We start from the raw sequence: 24,555 nt of genomic DNA on the forward strand, positions 1-24,555 counted from the left end.
AAATTCAAAATTCCTGTTTGAGTATAATTTAAAAAGTATTAGCCAAAAGTTTTAAAATGTACTTGGTATCAAGAAAAAGCCTTAGTGGGGTGAGAAAACAGAATACTGGAATCACCTGATTTTCTCTACTTGTTACTTTTGATTTTACCACTTGCTTTTGCTTCCTGTTAGGGTAAGTCTTGAAGGTTCCTTGAGCCCATGTATGCTGGGAAACAACATCTGAGCATACAAGAGGAATGACATTTTCAAGCCCAGGGTGGAAGAGTCCCCACATTTCATCTTTGAAAGTTTCATTGCCGTTATTGACACAGTATATGAGGATGATGCCTTGTCATTAATAGCCTACAGGCCACATTAATTTATCCTGACATACAGGGAACAAGTCAACACTCCTTGCTTGAGTGGAATTAATGAAGCCACTCAATGCCAGTGTAATCAAGTAACTTCTGTTCATGCCATTTTAAGCAACACCTTTTGGTTAGTCATGGACATCTGTTGCAAGCAACAAAAACGACAGAAGGCAATTTCTGAGGAAGAAGGTGGCAGTAGGTTTTAAAGCTTTTAAATCCTGTTGCATCTATCTCTCAACACAGCAGTTTAGTTGTCTTTCTTGCCTCTCCTCGTGCATGTGACTTTGAAGTCATATTGAGTGATTATTCTGTTATCATGCTAAAAGCTCTATATTTGACCTTAGCAGTTATGTCTTTAGCAGCAAAATGATTTTATTAGGTTGAGACAAACACTAGGATAAGTTCTCTGGACACAAGGGCTGTCAAAAGATTTTGAATGAACTAGTTAAAGAACAGTCTTTTTTGGTAACAATTAAATGATTTTTTTTTTTCTGCCTGTATAGTCTGCTGTAGGATGCAATGCCCAACTCCGGGTTTAAATTACTTTTAGGTGAGTGGGTGTTGGAAATAAGTTGATTGCTAGGTATAACAGTAAAATTTCAGGTGAAAAGGAATAACAAGGTTTGGGTCACACTTGTTGGAAGTACTTCTGTGTCATAGGGAAGCCATTCTAAACAGTTTAATTACAGCTATTTTAAACACTACCAACAGACCAATAGGCACGTATTAGTATACTATGGGCATATTAGTATGACTCTGGACAAAGAGGTTTTCTTGTTTCAGTTGGAGTTTATGATCGTTCTTATTAATCAACAGGTGCTACTTGAACAATAAAAATGCCCCATTATGACTACAATATACTGACATTTTATTTGGTTTGTGTTGCCCTGCTCATGCTGCAGTATACCGAGGGGATGAATGTAGAGTTGCATCTTGCCACACTGTGAGGTCAGGGAGGGTGGTGTCAGCAATGACCATGAAGACATCTTGTGGTATTGGCTAGGAAGCTATTGGGGCTTATCCGCCCAAGTGGAGTCTGGTATACTCTACTTTTTCATGTCTAGAGGGAATGACCTGTCAAATTGGAAGAGGCTTTAATTTCTCTCTCTCGGACTGTGGCATCGTAATGTTTTTCAGTGAGGTAAAGTATGATTGGTTTGTCTTCAGGCTTGCATCTCTTTCTAAAGATAGATTTTTCTGATTTAAGTTATTTCATTATGTTGTGTCTTGTTCTTTTTAGAAACATGGCATGCCATCACGATTCACTTTTCAATGTCTATAGTGTTGCGTTTTAATTTTGCCTTTAGTTTGAAGCTTTAAAGCTATATCATAGTAAGAAACCCCCTATGGAAAAGAGTAGAAATAGGTTTGTTTTCCCCTCCATTTTCTTTTTTCTTCTTCTTCCCTGACAAAGAGCTTTTAAAAGGAAAGAAGACTCAACTTTGAGTTTTAGTTGAATGGCTTTGGAATACCATTTAACTTTTCATTTATTATATAATTTCTTCTATCTCAGTTTATTGTATGCTACCATCCACTGATGTCAAATGTATTTTTGCTATCCTGGTGCGAGTTGAGTCACTGTCAACTTAAGGTGCAATTTCTAAATTAACTCACTGTTCGATTTCCCCACCCATTGTTACTATGTCAAGTTGGATTACTACCCAGAGGAGCAGCTGTGACTTACTGTGATCTGTTTCCTGGTATTACCAGGGTCTATTTCTGCTGTGTGTTTTCTTACCAGTCTGGATAAGCTTTAGTTATACCTTTGGCTTAAACTGATATCACAATTGACCATTATGCCTTTAGACCCCTCCCCCTTTTATTTCTCTATATAGAGTTTTTGCGTTTTAGTGAAGATATTGTGCCACTAATTACAGTAAATACACAAATAGTAGCTTTGAGTAATGAAGATAAAACAGTTTTCTTAAGTGTTGGGGGTTAAAGTGATTAATGAAGCTGCCATCTCCACTTGGTGCTGTATATGGCACAGCTGTGGAAGTCCTGTGTCATGGAGCTGTGCCCCCATCCTCAATTCCTGCCAAGAAGGGGTATATCAAGAAGGATCTCGGGAAAGACAGCAGGTTGTCTTCTTCTGTATGCTTCCTTCAACTTGAACTCCGACTGTTCTTTATGAGTCTTTTGTAGTCAGACGTGACTTCTATGTTATGTTCTTTCATCAACCTATTCATTCTTGTAAACTCATGTAAGTGTTGATCATTTGCCGCATGCTGATGCGGGAAGAATCACTCTGTTGGTTATTTGGACCTCTTAGAGGAATTAGAGTCAGAGAAGCTGGATTGTATTGGAAGAAACGGTATACTTAGTTATCTTTTTTCTTTTTCGATACTGCTTATGGTTTTATAGGCCTGTATTGTATCCTTCTCCCTACAATCTTCTTTTCTAAAGAAGATTCTGACTTCCATTTTGACTCTGCTTAGTTTCCTGAAAACATTTTGAGCTAAATCAGTGTTATGCTGGTGTTTGTAGAGACTGGTCTTGCTTTGCTAACCTGCTCTAGTTTGTGGAAGGGTTCAGCCAGTGTGTGAACAGAAGTTATTTTGAATCTTCCTCAATATACTTAATGATATAAGCATTTAAGCTTATAGTTGTCCTCCAATATGACAATGAGGACTGTTGGGATGGTCTCAATCAATGGTTTTGTAGGAAGGATTGGTAAAAAGCAGAGCACAGCAGAGGCCTGTCAATCTAAGATCACATCTATATGAAGTGACAAAAGGTTAAACACAGTCTCCGTAGCCTTCCTGGTCAGAATGGTTTACAACCCAAATTTACCCACCAGTTCTTTTTATTACAAGGCAAAGCTTTCAGTGTTGCATTCAAAATAAGCTAAGGGATTTATGGATGGAATGAATGGATTTATTTTTAAGGTAGCATGAACCCATGTCTGTAGTCTATTTTTCCAGGCTAAATATGTTTGTTGGTAATACTGGAAATAGGAACGTGTTGCACAAGGCTTTCTGTGCAGCTGTGAGTCAGAGGGGATTACAGAGGGGACAGTAAAGCACTCGTTACCAAAATTAAAGGCTTTTCTCTTTCCCTCTGTCCTGCCGTGACTGTCCTTTGCATCCCTGTTGGCAGGCAGAGGGCAGCGATTTGTCTGGTTTCATCCCTGTATGAAGCTAGGGGTCAAACTTCTGTGTTATTCTGGCTGTTCTAGGCAACGCCCATCCTCAGCAAAGCACCTAACACCTGGTGAGGCAACAGGCCATGCCTGCTTGGTTAGGATGCAGATGACTGAAAAGAAATGGGAAGAGGTGCTTACAATTGACTACATGAGAAGAACTTATGTTATAAACAAGCTGGTGTGCAGGAGGCTTTTTGTAATGCTGGTAAGCAGCTCTTGCTCTTCCACTCTGGGGTTTTTTTTTTTTAAAGAGTTTGATACTGCAGGTTGTGACAGTGTCATGAGTGATTGTGAAATGGATTGAAAAACTGAATGAGGAGGTTTTTATCTTTGCTTCTGAGACAGTAATTCAAAGATCTCTTGAAGGCCTTTTTCTTGGCAAACTAAGGCTTTGAGCTTCCTTCTGGCCCCTATAAGTAACTCACATCACACCAACTGATAACTAAACTTGTGTTTTGAAAACTTAAAGAATGATAAATGGTAAAACAATCAGGCACATGGATCCTAGGAAGTAATTCCTTAGCTAGGCTCAAATTGTAACTGAATTAAGCTTCTACTGACTGCTCTAGATAGATACTTTCTTGTTAAATCATTCTTTTAAAAGACCTTGAATTCCTTTGTTAGTCATCCCTGGCTCTGTAATATTGGGGGAGGAAGGTTGCATCTGTGGTGTGAATGTAACAGCCATCCCATTGCACTGAACAATTCTCTATTGATGATAACGGTTTGTTTTCTTCTGGAATTTTTCAATTAGTTGCTTTTTACCTTGTTTGTGTCCTACTGAGATGTCTTGCAGACCCTTTTTTCCTTGCTTTCATGTCTTCTCAGTTGCTGTTTCACCTGTTTGAAGTAGCTCTTTTCTTTCTTGTGTTCCTTTGCTGCCTTGGTTCCCTTCTGCTTTTTCTTCTATTAAATTCTTCTACTGCTAGAAATAGATGGAGGAAATGAAGGGAGGAAGCTATCACAGTAATGGTTATGAAATGATGTGGAATATAAATGGTAGTATAATGTCATCTACTATGAAGTATGTTGACGATTCTCCTAGAATCAATGATCTTTCAAAGCTAGAATGAATTGAAGTTGGTGTTTGCAAGGAGTCAAGGAGACTAAAAATGGCAAATGAAGAGACTCTGAAGGGGAGACATTTTATGAGCATTTTATTTAGTGTTTTATCAGCTATGGTGATAATCTGTTCAAGTTCTGGAACTAACAGAAAATTATCCCCATCACCTCCCCGTTCCCTGTCCTTGTGACTTTCTCAGTTCCTTTCCTTGTCTATCTTCCCTTCCCTCCTCCCCCAACTTCCACACTAGAGTGTATAGACTCTGGTTCTCCCAAGAATAGAGTGAGGAATAGGGGGATGGCAGGAAGAAAGAAGGTGGTGCATTAACCAGCTTTGTGCCTGTGCCTGTAATAGGTTTGTTAACTGGTTTTATTCCTTTATGGTAGGCAAATTATTTGGTAATGTCCAGCATGGAAAATGAGCAAAAAGCGTGAAACTATTTAATGACTCTACCTATAAAACACACGCCTCTAGTACTTCCTCTAGTACTTCGGGAGTCAGAGATGTCATTTCTGAATGGCTGGCATCTGTCAGCAGTAGAAATGTTAATTCTTTCTGAATAGTAAACTGATAGTTATGGCCCTAGACCCAAGCCTCCACTCTTAACACCATCATAATTGTTTTTTTTACCTCAGTTGTTATTCAAAGTAACTTCCTTGACAATCTCAGCCTGTTTCCAAGATAATCAGTGAAATCTGTAAATGTAAGCTCTGTCCCAATGTTTTTGCATGAATGCAAGGTATTGAATGTCTTCTGGGATGCTTTGTGTGGTAGTGGAAGGTTATTTTAGACAGAAAAGTCTAGACAGTTCTTAGGATCTATTTCTACACCTGCCAAAATTTGGGAGAGTTTTGTTCAACTTAGACTGCAGTTTCTCAGAAGAGTTTTCATGATACAAATAACACCAGCTAGACAAGCCTGTCTCCCTCCCTCCCCCAAATCACTGCTGCTGTTGTAAAACTTGGATAACATTCTGCAACTGCTTTTTCTATCTTCCCTCATTCTCTAATTATTATGTAAGTAGGAAGGATGTTCTTCCATGCATGGTTTTCATGTATGTGCAATTGAGACAAATGGTTTTTAAGCACACTTTGAGAATACAGTGAATAGATTAGGTTTCAAAAGGACGCTTCAGTGGGTGGAGGAGGTATCTTTCTCCAATGTCAGTCTTAATTTTATTTTTTTTTTTAGGAGTAGGGAAAACAATTTTCTTGCTTGAACCTGCTTATATTGCACTGTTTAAAATGACCTAGCACATAAGAAAACATCTTTTAAAGTAATGTGTTGTCTTTTATAGCTTTGTCTCTCAAATATCCAGACTTTGCTAATGGGCAATACCAAGTCTATGGGAGGCTATGAAGTTCAGAGAAAACATATGGGAAGAACTGAGGTCTTTGTAAGAAGGAAAAAATGAGCAGTTCATTTAGAATACAAGTGGCATTTGAATGCTGACTTTTAAAATCTTACTTAAATATTTAGTTTACTTGCTTGAACTGATTTGAGTCCTTTTTGCCTCCCTTCTCCTTTGTCTCTTGGAGGAACAGGAATTTTTTGGTTTGTGTATGATGTTTAAACATCTCATTTATGCAATGGAAAATTAAACAGTAGCCTATAAATGTGGTTGCAATAGCAGTTAAAATGTTTAAGATTTTTTCCATACGTTTTGTAGTAAAAATGGTAAGCTGTTTTAAACCATTAGCAAATGCTTGCCATGAGTGTGTGGATCTGTCTTCACTTCCTGCTTTGACTAGTTTTGGTCACTTAATTGTACATTTTTAGCTGAGCGGCTGTGCCTGTAACTACTTTGCGTTAACATTTGTGTGGTTTTGTAATTTTACTTTACAAAATAGTCTTATTGTGTGATTGTAGAAGTATTGTTTTTTAAGGACTCATTTAAAAATACTTTGGAGGTAGCTGTTCCAGTTGTAAAATATGTTCAACGACAGACAAGGATGAATTGAGAAAAAAAAAAACAACACGGGCAAGCTGAAAGCCCTAGTTATCTCTTGAGGGTTGGTATATATATTTGTACATTTGAGTCTTGTGTTTTAGCACAGAATGAGAATCTAGAAAGTTGAGTCAACACATGGAAAAAATAGGCAAAACCAGCAGGGCATCCAAGAAACACTTTATTCAGCATGCAAAGTTTTTATTTTCTAAGTGTTTTATTTTAGGCATTCGTGCAGTTTGCAAGGGAAACTCTGGGCTTATAATGGCAAATTATGGGAAACAGTGGTACTCAAGACAGCATTAAGAATTGGGAATGTCAAGTATGTGCACTGTATGTCAGCCTGGTTGAGTATTTGTTTTGAAAAAATAAATTGTTAAACAATGAAAGCCAGATCTTTTTATTATTTTTCCTGGGAAAAGAGTTTGTATAGCTGAAGGGAGAATTTGGTGCCTGTGGGAAAGAAAACACTGGGTTCAATTTTCAGAATTTATGTAGCCTTGCCAAGGCAGATGGGAAGTAACAAGAGTGCACCCCAAACAACTGTAGCCCTGGGAGACTTTGCTCGTCTTGCATGTAGATTTTCACATTCAAAATTATGCTTAAAAATCAAGCTGTGCACATGAATAGCTCTGCACGTGGAGGAGACAAGCTTGTTCAGCCAGATTTTGATATACTGTGCTAAATAAACTTGCCAGAGTCATGCAAAGGGGTTACTGTCGAGTGCCAGTGTGTATGTCCTTATTAATTTATGAATGAGCATTATAAAGACAAGTGACGTGTGGCAAGAGTCTAATCTGCAGATATGCTGTGACCAGGCACTGCAAGGCAGCAGTGACTGCTTGTACTGCTGTTATGGAATGACTATTTTGTATGACTTCTAGAACCCCCTTTGTGGTTTTTCTCAAAGGTTTTCTTGGCAGTAGCATGTGCTGGAAGTGCTTATTTTTGACGCAGCTACTGTGGCTCTGTGAGTAGAACTGAGTGCTGGTCTTCTGGCTCTTTCAGTTCAGGATAATGTTTGTGTTTCTCATCTGCAGCATTTGAGATCCTGTCCACCTCAATGGTTTCCTTTGAGCCAGCATAGCTAATAAACATCCTTTGTACAGGAAAAGGCTCAATTTTTTAAAACTGAGTGGCCAAACAATGCAGTTATTGTGGATGCTACAAAGTAAATGTCAGATATCTAATCTGATTTTTTTTTCTTCTGTCTGCTGTTTTCAATGAACGTTATATATTTCTGTAAAACAGATCTAATTGGACCTGTTCCTTGTGCTCTGGTTAATCTATTGAAGTGGAAGAGGACATCAAGAGTGCTGCATCATCTTCTAGAGTAATGCGTCTTTCCAAATGTTTCTCCAGATTGTGCTGCATACAGAATCTTAAAGAACAGAGGAAATGAGCAGAATACACAAGTAAACAGGATTAACGTGTGAAGTTTAGTCAAATGAAATAAATTGAAAACCAGAAATCCTTTCTCTGATTGCTGGGAAAAGATACTGTAGAGAACAGGATAGTAGAAACACTATTTCAAGTGATATGTGGGGGACATTGCTGAGACAAAATACTCTAAACTTTAGTTTTAAAACCACTTCATAAATACAGAAGTGATTTAGATTTCTTACTGACATGTTCCTTCTGGGGAAGGAATGGCTGATTGAGGAAGCTGCAGGGTCTCATAGATCATGGAATAATGAGACTTGAGCTGAACAGCATTTTATTGCTTTGCCTTTGTTCCATTTTCCTCTCATTAATTCAGCCCTTTTATGTATAAGTGGATGGGGAACTACAGTTTTTTTGTGCTTTTGTTTTCTTGCCTAACTATGCTTTGGGCAAGACCTTTGTTCTTTCCTTGCCCTATTGTATTTACCATCTCTTTTGTCAGTTATAAGGTTTTCTTGTTGCTTTGGTTGCCCTTCAGGATTTTGGGTTGCCCTGATCCCGAGTCTATGCAAACACCAAAGGGAGTCTTATCTGCTGTGGTTGATCCACAGGGAGCAGGTGGGCCATACATTGATTGGAATGAGTCAAAGATCCACAAACCATGCATCTTCCATTTCTGTGCTCTTGTGGTACAGCTTCAGTCACACTGCAAGTTTCTTTTTTAATTTGGCATCACGTATTATATGAATTTGCAATTGGTGCCTTTTGCAGGGTTTGTTTTTGTGTGCAAGTGGTGTTCTTTATTTGGGTGGAAGGGAAAAAGACAAGTTTGTGATTACATCCCCTTCTCTTGTGTTTTGGTAGGCTTGGATGATTGCCTGCAGCAGTATGTCCATAAATTTGAACGGGAGAAGATAAATGGTGAACAGCTGTTACAGATCTCTCACCAGGACCTTGAAGACTTGGGTATCTCACGGATTGGACACCAGGAACTGGTTCTAGAGGCTGTGGATCTCCTTTGTGCACTGGTTAGTTAAGTGGTGAATAGACATGCAAAGAATTTCAAGTGCTCTTTTGGGTGAATGACTAAGGCAGGTCTGATAAAAACAGAATACCTGTGTCATGCTTTGTGACACATCAGGGTAAAAGAAAATGGTAAATTTGTTTAATTCTTGGGAGCTTCTTGTTAATGGCTCTTTTAACGCTTTCCTGATAAGAGGCAACAGTAATTAATTTGATTGCAATTCTTAAGAAAAAAAGTTGTCTGAGTAGCTTTGTCTCCTGTTAGTGAATAGTGATTAAAATTGCCATTGACTTGGGTGAATTGGACGTAGAAGATGGAAGACATATTGTTGAAATGACAACTGCTAATGGTTCCTCAGGTCTGTTGAAATAGGTTTAAAGCAATTCTGTGGTCTACAAAGTGAAGAAAATGCTCTTGAAACGAGGGGTGCTTTGCTAACTCAGTTACAGTTGAGTTCAATTCTTATTAGATTTGGACTTAAGCTGCTTGTCTTACCCCTGATATATAACTGGACAGATGCTTTTAAAACAAGCATGCTCTGGAAAGAAGAAATATATTTCAGGTTATTTTGCTAGTGCAGGCTTTATTTAAAAGCCATGGTTTGTAAACAGTTTTGAAGGCGTTTGTAACGCAGCAAATGAGTGCCAGAGGTATATATGATTATGTTTAAGAGATAGGTAGAAAAGGCTTTTTGGTGATATCTTGGCTAGCAGTGGCAAACCTTCCCTTCATTAGCTGAGGCTTGCAGCACTAAGCATGCTCTTAAAATGGAGTCTTTATTGCCTGCATGATACATGCTTTATTTACTGCAAAAGAGGTGCTACAGGGTTCGTTCATATTCTGTAAACAGGAACAAATTGGATGGCCTGTACTGAAAGAAGTGTATATAATGAAATCGCTTAATCTAAAATGTTTCCCAAAGAGTTGCTCTTGTATTTTATAACTTTTTTTATTGCCTCTTCAGTATTTGATCTATGCAAAATTTTTAAGGTTTAACTTGAAAAATCAGAGGAATGGAATTAGCCTGAAATGCATTTCATGTTGTGGGAAGGAATTGTCATGTAAGTGAAGAGGTGTGGTGAATTAGTAAATGTACTGTGCGCTGTATACAGTCCTAGCTGAAGTAATGGATGTGGCAGTCCCCAAAAGCACTTCTTTCTTTTCTGAAATATCAGAATAAAATGAACAAAGCTGGATTACTGCCAGAACCTAAAGCTGTGTTTTATCTCCTACAATTTCCTTCTAATTTCCTTCTTAGACAAAAGTTTTGACCTCAGACTCATTTCTGGAAATCCTTTGTAAAATGCAGCTCAAGTTAATGCATTAGACAGAGTTCACACATTACAGCTGAAATGTCCTGCTTTTAAGAGATGGAGGAAGAATTCCCATGTTTTGGGTATGCGCTTTGTTACCTTCATGATGCTCCTTCCCTTGAGGTTTTGGGTGTGAATAAAATCACCATTGATTTTGTTCCCAAGGGGATGGTGTGTGTTAAGTTTTTTCTTATTTTCCTTGTCTCTTCCTTTATGTAAGAGAATAAAATTTTCCTTATTTCACCTGTATTAGTTCTTTTAAAGCAGGTCTATGTATTGATATGACTTAGTGGATGTTAGTTGTGCCATTTCCCTAACATTTTGGGCTTTGAATTAAAAAAGCTAAGGAACTATTCTGGGAGTTTTTTTTCTCTCTCCTCTCCCTACCATGCTTTTAGCTCACACTGTTGAAAAATAGCATTAACTGGGCCAGGCTGAGGTCAGATTTTAAAAGCTGTTGTTCTTGGGGAGCAGGGAGGGGTTGAGAGGGGGTTGGTGATTCCCCAGTCCTGGTGTTCTCAAGAATTTCCTTTTGTCTAGTTTTGCCTTGGTAGTTTTCCAGCTGAGCTTGCTGATTCCTTCTGATTGGTGCTTTGGTTCCCTCACACCGCAGAAATGTTTGTGGCTCTAAAGACAGCGAAGCAGCTGTTTTGGGAGCATCTTTCTTCTGCAGTGACTCTTTTTAAGCCTTGACCATACACCCCTTTTTTCCAACCTCAGTGCCTCAGATGTAAAAGTAGCGTGAAGGTAGTCCTGTCCTTGAGAAAGAACACCAAATGCACCTTTTTTTTTAAAAAAAAGCCCAAACATTTCCTTTATTTTAGCTTTCTATAGAGGTAGAGCACTCTTTGGTAGCCACACTGCCAAGCTAAAAATGTCTGAGTTACAGTGCTTGCTGCTGCAGTAAGTGAACTCTACAACTAGTATAGGTGGAAGAAATGGATGCATCTTCCTCTGCTGTGGTGATGAGGTGGTGTTCCCTCATCTTCTCATAGCAGTGGCTGCATGTGCCACAAAGTTGCAGCAGAAGAGAGGTTCAACAGGGATAAAAAAATGGTTTCCTGGGAGCATGTTTCTTCTGTTCTTGAGCTGCTCCAATAGATTTTTCTGAACAGGTGTTGAAGTCTTAAAGAATTTAGAGGACAAAGAAATTGAATTTCACGGAGGGGTCAGCTTGAGTGCCTTAATGTTTTTGTTGATGAGTATTCTCATTGAAGAGAAAAGGGATGACACTTCTTAGTTAAGTATTTGGGGAGGGGGCAGGCATAAACGTGCTTTTCAAACTCATACAAAACCACAAAAGGCAGGGGCAGGGATCTAGGTGTTCTCAGCCAAACTATTGGGACAAAAAGCATCCAGAGTGGTGGTGAAAACTGAATGCTTGCTTATTCTTCTCTGAGTAGGCTTGTCTGTTTGGGCTTAATAAATATAAAACCATGCAAGCATTAACAAGAAACTATGGAAATATTATCACTTCTAATGTTTTCACTTTTAATGTGTTCTTAGGATTACATATTTGAATCTTTACCTACATGGTGAAATGGAAGACTTTGAAAGCAAAATAGCAGCTTGTTTTTCCTTGAGGTTAGAATGAAGAGTCACTGGATTTAAGCAATCTAAAACTCGGCAAACAAACAAACCAAACATAGTACTAGCATTGTGCCTTTAACTTCACTGGTAGTAATTTTCTGCCAGCATATTTGCAGTGTGGCAAAATATAACATCAAAGCATAGAACTATTTATATAGTTACACATTTATATATGAAGACTTCTCCTTTGTGACTAATCCTTCTCAAAAGCACTGTGTCTATGCACTACCTAGTAAGACTTCAGTTACCTAGAGGTCTTAAATTTGGTGCTGTTTAGTAGGAAATTTAGGACTTAAAAGGATTCTTTAGGATGTGTTTTTGTTAGGGGAGAGAGCAAGAACAGGTGATTGTGACAGTACCTTGCGTTTATATAGGCATGCAACGAGTTGGATAAACTTTTGAGCAGGCATTGTCTGGGTTTATTGTTTTCCTCAGGGTTGGTTTTCAGTTTGATCAGCCAAGAGATACAGCTGATGACACTGCAGCGTGTGAACATGGCTGTGAAGGGGAAGGTGATGCCACCCCTGGGCAGTAGTGGAGTACTGGATTGAACCAAGTCAGCTCTGACACAACTGCTGTGCTCTTTTGACTTTGGTTAACCACGCTTTATTTTTCATGTTGTCTGCCTGACCTTGAGCAATTATTTGGTTGGTGTACTTAAGTGCAGTGCTCTTGTGTGCATGTGCAGTCTGATGCACATGTGCATCTTGTCTCTTCCTCCAGCTCTGCATGTGGCTTGCCAAGTTAATGAGTGACAACCTGTGTATGTTTGGCATAAGGTGTTCTTGACCACTGATTTCAGCCGGTGTTTTGATGAAAGGAACCCTATTTTAAAATGCAAGCAATAGGAAATTTTGTTCCTTAGTTCATGAGCAACATCTGAAGCCTTTTGGTTGCCTAAATAATTACCTACATATTGTAGCCTCGATTCTATAGGAATATTTTTAAAAAGCCTGCTAAGCTTTGCACTTCAACTGTGTGTGTTTGTGAAGGCTATTTGGTGTGCTGCCATGCTATCAACATTCCTATCTGTCCTGAACTTAGTCTACAGCTCCATGACAGATTCAATTAATCCAAGTCTGCTGCTGCCTCCACCTCCTTCTGTGCTTAGATTGGTGATCTTTTTGTGCTTGCACTCCAGTGACCTGGAGGTAAGCTGCTTCAGGGAGTTAAATGGGCTGTGAGAGCACACTACACTAAAGGGAATAGATTTTTTGAATGATTTAGTTCCCCAAACCAGCCCTCCCAACAGACTGGACATTGCAAGTGAAGGAGCAGAAAAATAGCAAGAATAGGTGGTTGTGTGTGAGATGGTCAGATACCATACAATATTGCTGTATCTGATGAAGGAACAGAATAATACATGTTTTCTGTGTGTTGGAGTTAACAGGTGAAAGTTGGAGAGTTCAGTTACCTATACTGAAAGAGCTACTGTTATTGCTGCCTGTTCTGCTGGATAGGCTGTTTCTTAGCCAGGACTTTGGTAGAGCACAAACTGTTAGTTTAGTTATCTCAGCTGTGCTATGTAGAGTCTCTGGGAGAAATTCTAGGACAGCTTAGTGCAGTGTCTGGTGGGCTAGGCTATGATGTGCTCTTGAGGGGCTGTTGAGGAGACCAGTTGTAGTGATAAGCTGGACCTCACCTATATCTTCAGAGGCAACACATATGTTGAAGCTTGCCTCAAAACTGAGAAGTACTTGGGAGAACTATTTAAAAAATAACTGAACTGGAAAAGTCGCAATGAACTGACTTGCTGTGTAAATAAATTGCAGAGGTGAGATAAGGAGAGAGGATGAGGGGATTGAGTGCTCCCTCAGTAAGTTTGCAGATAATACCAAACTGAGCAGGAGTGTAGATCTGCTGAAGGGTAGGAAGGTTCTGCAAATGGATCTGGATGAGCTAGATTGATGGGCTGAGGCCAGTTGTATGAAATTTTACAAGGCTTAAGTCCTGGGTCCTGCACTTTCATCCCAACAACCCCACAAAACACTACAGGCTTGGGGAAGCGAGGCTGGAAAGCTGCCTCATGGAAAAGGACCTGAGGGTGCTGCTCGACAGCCAGCTATATATGAGACAGCAGTGTGCCCAGGTAGCCAAGAAAGCCAACAGCATCCTGGCTTGTATCAGAAATGTGGCTATCAAGAGTAGGGAGGTGATTGTGCCCCTGTAGTTGGCACTGGTGAGGCCACACCTTGAATACTGTGTTTAGTTTTGGACCCCTCAATACAAGCAAGACATGGAGGTGCTGGAGTATGTCCAGAGAAGGGCAACAATGCTAGTGAAGGATCTGGAGCACAACTCTTATGAGAAATGATGGCTGAGGGAACTGAGGCTGTTCATCCTGGAGAAGACAAGGCCTTTTTGTTCTTCACAACTACCTGAAAGGAGGGTGTGATGAGGTGCGAGTTAGTCTCTTCTCCCAATTGACTAACAATAGGATGAGAGATAATGACCTTGAGTTGGCACCAGGGGACATTTAGATTGGATATTAGGAAAAAATGTTTTTACTAAATGAAAGCGTGGTGAAGTATTGGAACAGGCTTCCCAGGAAAGTGGTGCCTGGAGATGTTAAAACATGTAGATGGTGGCATTTGGGGACCTAGTTTAGTGGGCTTGTTGGTATTGTGTTGATGATTGGACCAGATGATCTTAGAGCTCTTTTCCTATCTTAATGATTCTATGATTCTCCCTTTAACATGAGAATTAAAGAATGTTAAGCCCATTCCCTCCACCAAAAGAGAGAAAACACAAGTGGGTTGTTGTTTTTTTTTTTTTTTTTGTGTGTGGTGGTATAAGCACCAAATTGCTCTGGTCAACTTGGATCTTCATATTTAAGTAATCTCCAGGTCTGCCTTTGTCATTCACATGCAGAAATTGTACCCACAGCCTGTGTGCCTGTGATTAGGGATGGCCCCAGCTCTTAAGAGGACAGATGTTATACCAGGTCAGATTTTGGTTTTAGCCCTAAAACATTCACATAGAAGGCTGGTGCTCCGGACCCTTCACCAAGTTTGTTACCTTCCTCAGGACACACTCCAGCAACTCTTTCTTGTACTGGGGGACCTAAAACTGAACACAATATGCAAGGTGTGGCCTCACCAGTGCTGAGTACAGGGGCACAATCACTTCCCAACTCCTGCCAGCATGTGAGATCTCTGGCATGTGGCTACTTTGAAATTCACAGGAACTTACCCCCCATCCAGACTAGTTGGTGAAAAGATTAGCTTCCAAAAATAGACTAATATGCAATGTCCTGTGAGGAGGAGACAATTAATGGCAAGAAATGCATTTGAACAATGTTATTGGTGTGGTTTTTTATTATTTTTGGGTTTTTTTCTTACTTAAAAGGTAATGACATCACTCGTGACAGTGTGCATGTACTTTAACATTATTTAGTAATCCAAATCTCCCTCTGTGGTCCTGGAAAATTTCAGGATATCCTCTGCTGTTGCAACAGCAGCATTTTTTATAACTGGGTATATCCTCTCAATCCCTACTCCTGTCTGTGCTTTAAGGGTATTTCCTTGCTAAGAGCCTTCAGGAGGAAGAGAGAGGCACTTGTGTAACTTACACCCACTGGGATCTTATCCATAGGAAGTGGTAGATATTTTAAAGGTATATGAGTAGCTAAAACCTCTCCTTACATTGGTGTCTTTTTTTGGGGGGGGAGCGGAAGGTTCTGTTTTGTTGTCTTTAACGTAGTATAAGCTATTCCAACCTGTTTTATGGACATTTGAGAGTGGAGGCAATGGAGACATGAGTCTGCAGTGTGCCCTGGCAGCAAAGAAGTCAACAGCTTCCTGGGTTGTGTTAATAGGGAACGTATCCAGGAAAAGGGAGGGAAGTGATTATTGCCCTTTACTCATTAGTCTATGTATTCTCCCTTGCTGCCAAGTATGACAGACGCAGACAGACCAGAGCAAGCTCAGTGGTGGGGTACCGGGTTGCAGTACTCTTCTGAGGAGAGGCTGAGGAACTGGCACTACTGGAAAATTGATGGCTTTATGGGGACCTAACAGCAGATCCCCCAGCACCTACTATGGGTGGACATGGTCTGGATGACAGAGCCTGGATGACAGGGCTGGGCTGCTTATAGTGGTGCGTGGCAGGAGGAGTGAGAGACTTTAGGCAGAGGCTGAAATGAGAAGTTCCAGCTGGGTTTGAGGAAACACTCTCTCACCCCAAAGACAGTCAGGCAGTGGATGAGGTCACCCAGAGAAGCTGTGTAGTGTTTATTCTTAGAGGTTTAAGACCTATTGGAAGCCCCGAATAAGTTGGTCTGAGAATCACAGTTGAGCCAGCTGTGAGTAGGAGGTTGAACTGAGACCTCCAGCCTGGATGATACTGCAATCCTACATGAAAGTGTTGGGAACCTCTGGAAGTCTGGAATTGCATGGAACTAAGATATGCTTCAGTTGCTTCGTTTTTTTTTTCAGAGGGAAAAAAGATAGTGTAGCTGACTAAACCGTGGAACCTGGAAGGTTTTTTGGTGTTTTGGAGAATTAGTAATTCCTCTATTCCTATCTTGGGAGACCTCACCTGGAGTGTTGTGTCCAGTTCTGAAATCTTCAATATAAGAAAGATATGGAACTGTTCAAATGGGTCCAGAGGAGGACCGCAAAGGTGATCAGAGGGCTGGAGCACCTCCCATATGAGAACAGGCTAAGAGTTGGGTGGTTCAGCCTGTGGAAGAGAAGGCTCAGAGGAGACCTTATAGCAGCCTTCCAGTACCTGAAGGGGGCCTACAAGAAAGCTGAGGAAGGACTTTTTACAGAGGCATGTAGTGATAGGACTAGAGGGAATGGCTATAAATTGGAGAGGGGAAGATTTCGACTAGATATAAGGAGACTCTTCATGATGAGGATGGTGAGGCACTGGCGCAGGTTGGGCAGGGAAGCTGTAGGTGTCCCATCCCTATAAATGTTCAAGTCCAGGTTGGATGAGCCCTTGAGCAGCCTGATCTAGTGAGACGCGTCCCTGCCCATGGCAGGGGCGTTGGAACTGAATGATCTTTAAGGTCCCTTCCAACTCAAACCACTCTATGATTCTGAAAGAAGCCAAGGACACAGATGCCCACAGAGGTTTTTCAAGGTGGGGTAGCAGAAGGGCAAAGGTGTTTTGCAACTTATTGCTATATAACTCACATGTGCAAACATACAGCCAAAAGAAGAAAATCATAATTAAACAATTGAGTTGCTATTACAACAGTTATGTAGCATTTCTGGCATGTTTGCATTGAGGTGATCAATGAGTTCTTCGAAACAATTGGGTTTTAGTCTTACAGAGCATGGCTTGATTGAATTTATGAAATTGAAGTTACAGGCAGGACTTACAGGTTCTTAAGGTGTCAGGAATTTCTATAAAGATATTGTATAAGAAATATGATTGTAAGATGGTGTAGTATTAATGCAGTTGTGAAACGTGCAAATAATTGCACTGCTATGATAGAAAACTATGGTTACTGAAAACTTGTGATCCAAATATTTATTCCAGCATTTGACTGTGAAATTATATTCATTTCCTGTAGATGTTTTTATCCCTTGCCAGGTTAAGTTTATCTCTAATTATGAATGAAATGTTGCTTCACTGTTTATGTACCACAGTATAGAAAACATTTTAGGAAAAAAACCCCAGCATTTGCTTTTCTTTAACAAAACCTCCAACACAGTCCTGTTATTATCACTACATTTTACAGGTAAATGACACCTGATAGGGTGTTAGTACTTTATTCTGATTGAAAAGGGTTCCCATATCTCACTGATATCTAATCAAGGAGTACAGCACCCACGAAGGTATTCTTCAGTGGTAGTTGTGTATAACAAATTTTAGTATGCTTTTTTTTGCCAAGAAAACCCGGAAAGTTGGGCAAATTCTCAGACCTATCACCCCAGATGAGTTTGTGACTTGTCCTGTAATAGGAGGACTCAATAGTGAAATTTATCCAACTTAATATTTCTTGTAGAACTATGGCCTTGAAACAGACAATATGAAGAACCTGGTTCTCAAGCTGCGAGCATCATCCAACAATCTGCAGAATTATATCAGCAGCCACAGGAAAAGTTCAAATTATGATGGAAATACCTCTCGCAAGCCCCCCAACGAATTCCTTACTTCCGTGGTAGAGCTTATTGGTGCTGCTAAAGCCTTGCTTGCATGGTTGGACAGGTAAGAATAATACTTCCATATTTTAATTTACTGCTATAATGAATTTTTCTTCTTCAGGGTAGTTTCTAGATGCTTGTGTGTAAAGATCTTGATTTCATTCACCTCTTTATTGCAAGAAGGCTTCTAGTGGACAAATTTCATCTCGTGCTTCTACTCTTGCCAATATAAGTGAACCTGTTGACGTTGCATCCAAATGGGTGTTTATAAAAGTAGGAGTTTTCCCATTTTGGGGGAGAATTTTCAGGCCAGTTTCTCATGGATGTGACTTTCTTGTTTTCCCTTCTCTCCTTCCAAATTACTTGTCATTGGCAGATCTATTTCTAAAAGAATTTTTGATATTTTGGTTGACATTGTGGCCTTAACTCCATGATGCGATAACTTGAATAGTAGGAGAGTGTCTCTGCCCGTCCCTTTTTTTTTTTCTGCCTGTGGTTTTTTTTTTTTTTTCCCTGACAAGAGCTGCAGTTGTTTTGTGACACTGGCAGTGACAACAAGAAGCCAACAGAACTATTTGGGTGCTGGCTGGGATGCTGGTCGGGATAACAGATGAACATAAATTCTCAAGCCCTTTGCCAGCTTTCCTGAGAAGGAAGGTCAGGAGGAGAGCTTCATGGAGACTGGCTGCAAGGACAGCTTTTATCCTTCAATATGCCTGCTTTCCAGCAAGGAGTTGCTTATGTGTCCAGGCAGTGTCCTTAAAAGCTTGAGCCTCTCACCTGGTCCTTTCCTCTCACCCCGTTGCTGGCAGCTCACCCTAAATTTCTTCTGCATCTCATAGTTAGAAAGGTGACTGGCTTGTTTATTTCCAGACCTGCTGGGGCTACTTATGACCCCCTCTTCTAACCTCTTCACCTGCCAGAAGTGTCTGAGGTGAGTCTATAGGTTCTAAACATGCCCTACCTATCGTGATCCTCTTTTAAGGGTGAGCCTCACTGCACCTCTGTATGTGAAGTCTTTTTCTTTTCTAGCAATTTGTTTTTCTCTTCAGTCTGAGTTTAGTAAACAAAGACTTGGAAATAGAAATCTACTTGCTGGTAAACCAAAGTTGTGATTTTTTTTTTACAACAGTGTGATTTGACGCAAGCATACAGCTGAGAACCGTGGTTTTGAAAATGGACCATTCCTTCTGATTTTGCTGTCTGAACTTGCTTACTACAAGGATAGACATTCAACACTTTTGGTCCAGGGATGGAACAGGACTGTGCAGTCAGGAATACTTATATGATAAAACTGTCCTCATGCTTGTACAGACATCATAGTTACAAGCCTTGCTTTCACATGCTGTTCCTTACTGATAAGGTAGGGTGGGAGAAGACTAGTCCCTTGGATCTAAGGGGGATTTTCTCATGTTGCAGGACCCCATTTACAGGTATTGCTGACTTTTCATCAATGAAGAACAGAATCATTCAGCTCTGCTTGGACCTCACTACTACTGTTCAGAAGGTCAGCTGATTGGTTTTCCTCTCTGCTTTCCAAAAGGGAAGGAAGTGGGATGGGGGAGTGTTGAGAAAGCAATGTGCTTGCTGTGTGCAGAGTGCTAATGGGAAGGCAGATCCGGGAGTGGGAGCCTACTTGAAACTTGGAAGGTCAGTTTCAGTTGTCCATTTTTCTGAGGGTTACCTGCCCCCCTTAATTTCCTGTTTTGCTATTGCTGGCTGTATCTTAAGTGACTCTTTTAAAGGCAACTTATGTTTTCTTGAGCTTTGGTGGAAAGAGTTAGTTTTTGAAATAATTGGTCTGCATTTAAAGATTTTTTTTCAAGTTCCAAACAACATTGAAGACCAGTTATCAGTGCCAAGTCTTAACTAAAATATGACTCCATTGGTTTTACCCATGCTTGCAGACTCCTTGTCTTGTCCCATACAGTGTTTTAGCCATCAGATGAGAAATGCTGCATGTAGCGTCGAAGGACAAACATCCTGTGAGTTGCAAAGCTACTATGACATTGTCTGGATAGTGTCTGGATTTTACAAGTTCAGAGGCACAGGAGTTTCATCTCCTGCTGAATGCTCTTCTTGTTTGGGCACGCTTTGTGTGATTGCAGAAAGTCAGTGATTTACAGCTGCAGATTGTGAAGGAAAACAGTAAGTAGTTTTAACAGCAGATGGTGTTCACCCAGGAGTGCTACAGGAACTGAGATATGAGATTGAATCCTATTAATAAAACTCCTAAAAATGGTGCCTAATCTGTCAATTAAATCAGCCTTTGGCAGGGGTATGGAAGTTGGTGAATACAAACCTAGCTTTTAAAAACTGTCAGAGTACTTCTCTGACAATCAGAACTATGAAGAATTGGATTGCTTGATATGAGGAAAAGCATTAATGCGGGAAGAATCAAAACTGCTTTCAACTGGGACACTGCAGATATGTTAGGGATAGTCTGAAGGAGTCCACTGATGTGGAAAAACCTAAGAGTTTTTAGATAAGGTTTTTAAGCCTCAGTAGTATTTCTTACTAGAGAGTAGAGTGTAGGAATAAATATTCACTTCTCGCGATGAATAGACCAGTGTAGCTCTTGTGGAACCAATACTGCTCTGAAAAAAACAAATTATGGTGCAGGTGGATGAGTAGTAGCAAGGTGGGAATGCTGTTGGCTTTAATCACAGCTATATGGATACGAGTAACAGTTTACTGTTTCTTAAAAATTTATGGCAAACTTCAAGGTTACAATAATAATCAGGGTAAACCGTAAGTAAGAGGAGCACAAAGACTTTGTAATAGTATTGAGCTACTGGGCTGCATGATGGTGGGTGACATTCACTACTGATTTATGGAGGTGTATTTAGAGGAGGAAGTTATGCTGATGCACAGCGATGGAGTCTAAACTTCGTAGTACTGTTCAGGACATTTCTTAAAGGCTTTGGTAATAGAACGTATTAAGTGAGACATCCTTGGTTGTTATTACAGCAGTGAACAGGGTGTTAACATATTACGAAAGCATAAGAGAACATAGCTGAACTGTTTTAAAAATCCCTGATGTGTCTGTATCTGGGGAACTATATGGTTCTCTTTAATTCTGGTACTTAAAAACACAGAATAGAGTTAGGAAGAAAGGGAAGAAATGTTGAAGCTGATTAGAACTACAGAATGTGTTCAATTCACAGCTCCTGGAGGCATTGCGTGGTAGTTAGGCAGGTTGAGATGTCAATGGCAGATATCTTTGAGTTCAAGCTTGTTTAAATACCAGGGCTTTGGGGTTTTTCTCTTTGTAGATATTGTAAACTTTGTTTAATTATTTACTTGCTGTTTAAACATTTAAATCTGAGAAACTAATACTGTTTTAGTTTAGCTGTTCTTGCAGGAAAACCAGACTTCTGTAGTCTGTTACATGAACTTGTTTCAGTTCAGACTTTTGCACTTGGACTGTGTAAATAATGCTTTGTGTGTATTCTTTTGGCCCTCTGGAATGTTATCGATAGCATATTTATAAAAATCACTTCCCTACACTGTTTTTAACAGCATGTTTTAGATCCATTTTGGTGCCTGGGACAGAGGAGTGCTTCAGTTAAGGTTTATTAGTGTAAGCAAATTTGTGTGCCTGGTTTTATAAGAGTCTAGTTTCATTGTGCAGGCTTCTGCTTTTCTGGAACAATCTGCTACTGTAACTGAATCCTGTGTTCTCTTGGATTTCAAGGTTTATTATTGCTTTCTACCGGGGCCAGAAAATGGGTGTCCAACAGTACATTTGAGCCCTACTGAGTGCAACTAATCTGATTAATCCCTGCAGCATGAAAAACTTCATGAATTTCAGTTTTGCAGCGTTTTCAGAGATATGTTTACATGTTTATTAGTTAATGTAGGATTTCTGCTCTTGTTTTTTTTAGGACTGCACTGTGGCGGACATGGAAGATAAAGTTCAAACTGTAGTAAGTATGTATTTCTGAAACTCAGCTGCCTGCATTAACTTTTTTTCAGTGACTTCTGCGCTGACTGTACTGACAAGAGCTTTCAGCTCAGCACATATAAGCACGTCATGCAAGTAAATACGGGCCATTTTGTGAATTCTGTTCACTGTAGGGAGAATCAATTAAATTTGAATAGACAAGTAGTATGTGTGATAGCAAGGAGTCAAATATGTTTGAAGTGTCATTGCACGGCTTTTTTTTTCTAGGAGAATTTAGACTTTGTATTTTCAAGAGAGGAGCAGTACTGTAGCATAATCATAGCTTGAATAAAGCAATTCTGCCAGTGATATGCATTTAGTGCCTTCAGCTTCAAGTATACTTGAATAAGCTTCATGTAAAAGAACTACCCTGCTGCAGTACTGAATTTTGGTCTCTGATTATACTTGAGCCTGGAAGATCTGAGTTTTCAGGGTTGTTTAAAGCAGCCTTGTGACCAAAGGAGGAGAGTAATGGAATGCTTTTTATATTTTGTAACAGTTAATCATCACTTCCTGCTTTTGACATGAACCAGGCTGTGCCTTTTGATAAGGTCTTCCGCTAGCTCATAGATGCTCAGGAATTTAGTAGCACAATAACTAAAAATAATTTTGTCTAAATAATGAGACCACGTAAAAGGTTTTGCATCTTTTTCCATTTGTGCACACCCACTGTGGAAGTAGGTATTGTTGTTAGGCATTCCCTTGCTTGAGAAGTTCCTAACATTCGCACTTAAGCATTGTTTTGATTTATTTTATTGCTGCTTTATAAATCTGATGTAAAACAAAGCAAACTCTTGGTACCATTGTTTCCAGGGATCATTGTAATCCAAACTAATGTCTTCCTACAAGACAGCTCTCCCCACCCTAGTTACGTATGTCTACTTTGAAGAATTCAAAAACCTTGCAAAAGGTGTCTTAGCTTGCTGATTTGCAGTTTCTGTACAACTACTGTACTGTGTGCTAATACTCTTTCTCATCTCCTTTGAGCTTTTGTGACTTGGAATTTCAGCATTGCTGCAGTTAATGTCAAGACTCAGGACACACACTGGGGGACAAGTGAAATTTGTGAGTGTAGGGACAGCACAGATTTTCTTGACTATAATTTCTTTCCCTTTTCAATAATTAGCCATTCTGCTACTTAAGTTCTGCAAGACAAAGCTGTTCTGCCTCTGTCTTTATTGAAATGCGCAGTCAGAATTTGCCTTTAGTTATAATGTCAGCTTAGGACCAGATATATTTTGGTCAAAGGAACTACGAACCTCACCTGCGCAAGCATTCTGGAAGATGTCAGCTCAGAGGCACAGTGGAGAGAAGTTATGCTGAAACGTTTTAAGTGCTAGGTGTCCTACTTTATATTGTAAAGCTTTATGTAGCTATGTCAACGGGCTGGCACCTTACTTTTTCTGACACATGCCTATTTTCTTCTTGTAGCAGAAATAAAAAACAATATGAAAAACTGTTCACTTGGTCCCATAAGGAATCATCAGAATGTTTCATTATTTTGATGGCTTAAATATTGGTTAAAACAAACCCAACCACTTTTTTTTATTTTGTGCGTTTATATTTTTTAACAGAGGATGTGTTGGCAGCTGTTAATGATGGCACTAATGGAAACTCTTGTTTGTACTAGGTTACAGTAAGAAGATAAACAGTGCTGTACGATAGACCTGTTCTAATGAAATGCCCATTTCAGTGGTTCTTAACTATGCTGTATTAGTGGACCGAGTTTTAGAGCTCATTGCCTTTCCATGTTTGAAAACTGAAAGATGAAGAAGCCAGGAGAGAAATTTTGGAACTGTTTTTTGTATGTTCTTGTTGTAGGCCAAGACTTTAAATTGCATTTGCGATAAAGCCATCCGATCAACTACAGATCCACTGATGAGCCAGTGTGCATGTCTGGAGGAGGTTCATCTAACCAACATTAAACCTGGGGAAGGCCTGGTAAGAACAGATTCTGGAGTGTCCTGATGATCCCCAGGGTTTAATAGGTAGTCTTGTGGGCCACTGTGTGTATATAGCAAGATATTTCAAAACCATTAGTATCTTATGGAGAAGGAAGAGTAACGGGGGAGGAACTTTCAGGATTAGTTGTCAGGTGGTGTGCTGGAGTGGCTGCCGGAACTGGATATGCACGTTAATGGGTTTGATCCCAAATATAATTTTTGATGTTACAGTGTTGCAGATTTGTGCCTTAACAGGGGTATTGGGGCATTTAGAGATGCTTGTGAAATTGGTTGTTTTACTTTTGCAGGTTACCTTAACTAGCTGATTTTTGGGTGAGGGAAGGAGAAGGTGATGAGAAGTGGTACTTGTGTTTCTGAAAGACATTTTTGTGAGTTTATAGCAAGATTGTGAAGAATATGAGGATTTAAGTTTGCTGTTACTGGGAATGTGAGACATCCTTTTAAATGTTCAGTGGTTCTGTAAATTACTCCATGTAGTTTGTTCAGTGGATTCTGCTTAGGTGAGTGCTGGTTATGAGAAACTGAGTTAGAAGTCTTGGTATGTTTTCTGGCTCAGGAACAGACTACATACTAGAATGAGTTGGAGGAAATTTAAATTCTCAAGTACTTTTGTATTCCCCCCAGGCCCCAAAGGAATAGATGAACAGTTTTAGAGGAAGCTTTATGGTCTTACTGTGCTATAGTTTTACGTAGGCCACTGGATTTGATTCAGTCATGCATTCTTGAAA

The 24,555-nt window shown here is 39.8% G+C and overlaps 1 protein-coding gene across 1 annotated transcript in view; it reads left to right on the forward strand.

Annotated features, from left to right (window-relative positions):
* The window catches only part of LOC138718004 (CNK3/IPCEF1 fusion protein-like), a 154,252-nt gene that overhangs the window by 19,350 nt on the left and 110,347 nt on the right, over positions 1 to 24,555 (forward strand). The window contains exons 2-6 of the mRNA XM_069852116.1: positions 8,754 to 8,917; positions 17,779 to 17,981; positions 19,337 to 19,424; positions 21,805 to 21,846; positions 23,685 to 23,804. Of these exons, the coding sequence (XP_069708217.1) occupies positions 8,754 to 8,917; positions 17,779 to 17,981; positions 19,337 to 19,424; positions 21,805 to 21,846; positions 23,685 to 23,804 (617 nt within the window). The remainder of the gene's footprint in view (positions 1 to 8,753; positions 8,918 to 17,778; positions 17,982 to 19,336; positions 19,425 to 21,804; positions 21,847 to 23,684; positions 23,805 to 24,555) is intronic.

Source organism: Phaenicophaeus curvirostris, chromosome 2, assembly GCF_032191515.1.
Source record: "Phaenicophaeus curvirostris isolate KB17595 chromosome 2, BPBGC_Pcur_1.0, whole genome shotgun sequence".
NCBI classification, from domain to species: Eukaryota; Metazoa; Chordata; class Aves; order Cuculiformes; family Cuculidae; genus Phaenicophaeus; species Phaenicophaeus curvirostris.